The sequence below is a fragment of the Lathyrus oleraceus genome, chromosome 7 (genome assembly GCF_024323335.1).
Source record: "Lathyrus oleraceus cultivar Zhongwan6 chromosome 7, CAAS_Psat_ZW6_1.0, whole genome shotgun sequence".
In the NCBI taxonomy this organism is placed as follows: domain Eukaryota; kingdom Viridiplantae; phylum Streptophyta; class Magnoliopsida; order Fabales; family Fabaceae; genus Lathyrus; species Lathyrus oleraceus.
In genome coordinates, this window is record NC_066585.1 from 356,242,352 (window position 1) to 356,245,983 (window position 3,632).

At 35.8% G+C, this 3,632-nt stretch overlaps 1 protein-coding gene across 2 annotated transcripts; it reads left to right on the forward strand.

Moving 5' to 3' along the window:
- Positions 1-1,408: 1,408 nt before the first annotated feature.
- LOC127105636 (pentatricopeptide repeat-containing protein At2g06000) lies at positions 1,409-3,136 on the forward strand. Of its 2 annotated transcripts, none has more exons than XM_051042832.1 (2): positions 1,409-2,696; positions 2,799-3,136. In XM_051042832.1, the coding sequence occupies exons 1-2, from the start codon at positions 1,424-1,426 to the stop codon at positions 2,987-2,989; spliced, it is 1,464 nt and encodes a 487-aa protein (XP_050898789.1). In that variant the 5' UTR covers positions 1,409-1,423; the 3' UTR covers positions 2,990-3,136. The 2 variants fall into 2 exon arrangements, with proteins under 2 accessions (XP_050898789.1, XP_050898790.1); XM_051042833.1 differs by having other exon boundaries at positions 2,803-3,136.
- Positions 3,137-3,632: the final 496 nt, after the last annotated feature.

Genomic DNA, 3,632 nt, shown 5'->3' on the forward strand with positions numbered 1-3,632 from the left:
AATATTCAACAACTTAATTGAATCGGGATGGACCCAAAATATCTCTCTCACAACTTTCGAGTCATCCCTTTTCTACTCCAATACACATAACCTGCATCCTCAATAAGCTTAAACAAATGTTGTATCTCACTTTTATGACCTCTTATCTCTTTTTCTATCATACTCTTATGCTTGTATATTTGCATGATCCGAGTGACATTTTCTGGATCTCAGTTTTGCAAGGAAAACAATATGTGTCTAGGTGGTACATGTCTCTTTGTCAAATCAAGGACATGCAGTTTCTCATTTGTGGTCAACCTACCAACAAAGGAATGAACTTCTAATCTATCAAGTAAACCATGGTTATGAATCCCATATTTTACATCAATCTTCCAACCAGACCCATCTTTCGCCGGAGTCAACCTGATTTTAAATGGACATCCACATTTTTTGGATGCATTTTGGGTTCCACTATCAGTATCCTTGTATTTTCCACCTTTATCACAACCAAATACTAATTTGTTACTTCTCCCTCTTTTGCCTGTTTCAGTATCTGAACGAGTGATAATCACTGTTACTTTATTATGGATTCCAACCTCTTTAATCCACCTGATCACCTCTTCCCGTGTACCAAATCTTTGAGTAGTTAAAAAAGCACCAGAAGTATCTACACATAGTTGGGGAAGAATTTCCATACCTACACAATAAAAAGTTGTCAAAAAAAAAATTAACAATGCAAATCGGAAGACTTCAAAGAAGAGTTCCGAATCATAGAAATAACACACCGGAAGTCTTTCGAAAAGACTTCCGATATATGTTAGTCTGTTAACCGGAGCACATATGTTAAGTGTTCCGGAACAGTATTTTTTAAAACTAAACCAAAACTCTTTAAGTAAGTCTTTCGGAACACGTTATGCATTGAATCAGCTATCTTCCACAAAGTCTTCTGGTACGAGGTTGAATATTGCAATTCTCGGAAATCTCAATTAAATAGTTAAAAGTGAAATAGGAAATCGGTTAAAAATAATCGAGAATAAAATTGATATTTTAAAAAAAATTATAGGGATATAAGGATTGTTGTAGAGATATAAGATAAATTTTTCTTCCAAAAATAGAGTTGTTCCTTTATAATATTTGTCTTTAGGCCTCCTTTTGCTGGAAAAAAAAAACAAAAACCAAACTACAAATCACACTACAAACATTCTTTTAATCAAGAGAATCTGAAACGTTGATTTTTATTAAAGTGGCACGTGTATATCATATAACGAAGGTTCTAGTGATAGTAATTTGCTCTCCAAAGCTGAGTATCCAAACTCCTCCTTCTACCCTGAACCCCTCCTCCACCTCCACCATCAACCATCTCAAAACCCTTCCTGACGTTCCAGATGAAACGACACCATTTTCTTCCCAAATCGCTCATTCACAGCACGCTCTTCACAAGCTGATGACATTCTCTTCCATCTTCACCACTTTTCGAATTTCGAATACTGCCCTCGTTACCCATTACCACACTCTTAAACCCAACAAACTCGAAGCATGGTTCGTCAAAATCGTTTCAACGCTCTTTCTTCGATTCACAAACTCATCCGACGCTACATTTTCGCGTTATGTTAGTAACCACTTAACCCCTTCACTTACATTACAAATTATCAAAAGACTAAACAATCCTCAATTAGGTTTCAGCTTTTTGCAGTTCACTAAACAAAGCTTGAACCTTTCTTATTCATTTTGGACTTACAATTTTCTTTTAAGGTCCCTTTGTCAACAACATCAACATGATTCAGCAAAACTTGTTTATCATTCTATGAGGGCTGATGGGTTGTTGCCTGATAGTAGGTTGTTGGGATTTTTGGTTTCTTCTTTTGCATTTGTTGATAGGTTTGATGTTTCCAAGGAGTTTCTTCGCGAAGCTTTGTGTAATAATGTTGATGTAAATGTTGTTGTTTATAATAACTTTCTTAACATTTTGGTTAAATGTAATAGGTTAGATGATGCTGTTAGTTTGTTTAGGGAGCTTGTTAGATTCAATTTCAATATTGATATATTCACATTCAATATCTTGATTCGAGGTTTTTGCGTTGTTGGAGAAATCGATGAGGCTTTTAGGTTTTTGAATGATATGAGATGTTTTGGTTGTTATCCTGATGTTGTTAGTTATAATACTCTTATACATGGTTTATGTAGAATAAATGAGGTTGATAGAGCAAGAGATTTAGTGAGAGAGATTAGTTTAAGAACTGAGTTTTCTCCTAATGTTTTGAGTTATACGATTGTGATATCGGGTTATTGCAAATTGAGTAAGATGAAGGAGGCTTCTTCTATTTTCAATGAAATGGTTACGTCTGGAGCTAAGCCTAGTGCGACTACTTTTAATGCACTTATCTATGGATTTGTTAAGGCAGGTGACATGGCATCTGCACTAGGAATGCATAAGAGGATGCTTTTTCATGGTTGTTCTCCTGATGTTGTTACTTTCACTTTGTTAATTGATGGATATTGCCGAGTTGGGCAGTTGGACTATGGTTTGGACCTTTGGAATGAAATGAAAGCGAGAAATGTTTTTGCAAATTTGTATACTTTCTCTATTCTTATTAGTGCTGTGTGCATGAGCAATAGACTACAAGAAGCTCGTGAGCTTTTGAGACTGTTGAATCAGAGTGACATTGTTGCACAACCATTTATCTACAATCCTGTCATAGATGGATATTGCAAATCCGGTAATGTTGATGAAGCTAATGGAATTGTCATAGATATGGAGAAGAAATGCAAACCGGATAAACTGACATTTACTATTCTTATTATTGGTCATTGTATGAAAGGAAGAGCACCCGAAGCAATTGGTATCTTTTACAAGATGTTGGGGACCGGTTGTTCGCCAGATGAAGTTACTATTAGAACTTTAAGTTCATGTCTTTTGAAGTCTGGAATGCCTAGTGAAGCTGCCCGCATTAAGGAAGCTGTATTTAAGAGTCAAAACACAAATTCATATATGCAGCAGTCTCTTTATTAAAGTGCTACTGAAAATCAGTGGTTAGGCATTGCCTTCCACTGTTTTCTCTTGAGAAAATACACTCATCAAGCAGCATGTCAATATTTTCTCTAGATTATCAACAAGGGAGTCAGAATTGGCAATTTCCCCATGATTATGCTGATGTTGTTGGAGCATGCAGGTAAGCATGCGACAAATTGTTAATTTATTTCTCTCTATTCATCATTTTTTACTATGCAGTTTTATTTGACAGTCTTGTTCAATTGTAGTCATATTACCTAAAGAGTACAACGAGTTCTTCCTGAAAGAAATAAAAGTGACTGAAATATGGAATGCTTGCTCATTGAAATTTTCTAGTATAGAATGTTATAAATTCTGTAAAAGCATAGGAAGATTATTATGACAATTTGCGCTGACAGAAACATTTAAAAAAAGGTAGGAAGGAAATCCCCAGGCTTAAAAGGTTGGCGATATATGTTAGGACTCTCATATGGGGCATGGGTCTAAGTGGGCTCAACACACCAACTTATCAATATCATGCTCTGGCCTGGTAGCTTTTGGCTAGAGGAGAGAGTAGCTAGAGATCAATGAAGAGTATTACAAATGGATTGGACCGGAAAACTTGTAAGACTTCCGGGTGTTTATATGAACCAGATAACTTCTC

Coding starts and splice junctions, on each gene's coding strand:
- LOC127105636 (XM_051042832.1), top strand. CDS start 1,424: ATGACATTCTCTTCCATCTTCACCACTTTTCGAATTTCGAATACTGCC. Junction 2,697..2,798: donor AGATGGATATTGCAAATCCG/GTAATGTTGATG, acceptor ATTGTATGAAAG/GAAGAGCACCCGAAGCAATT.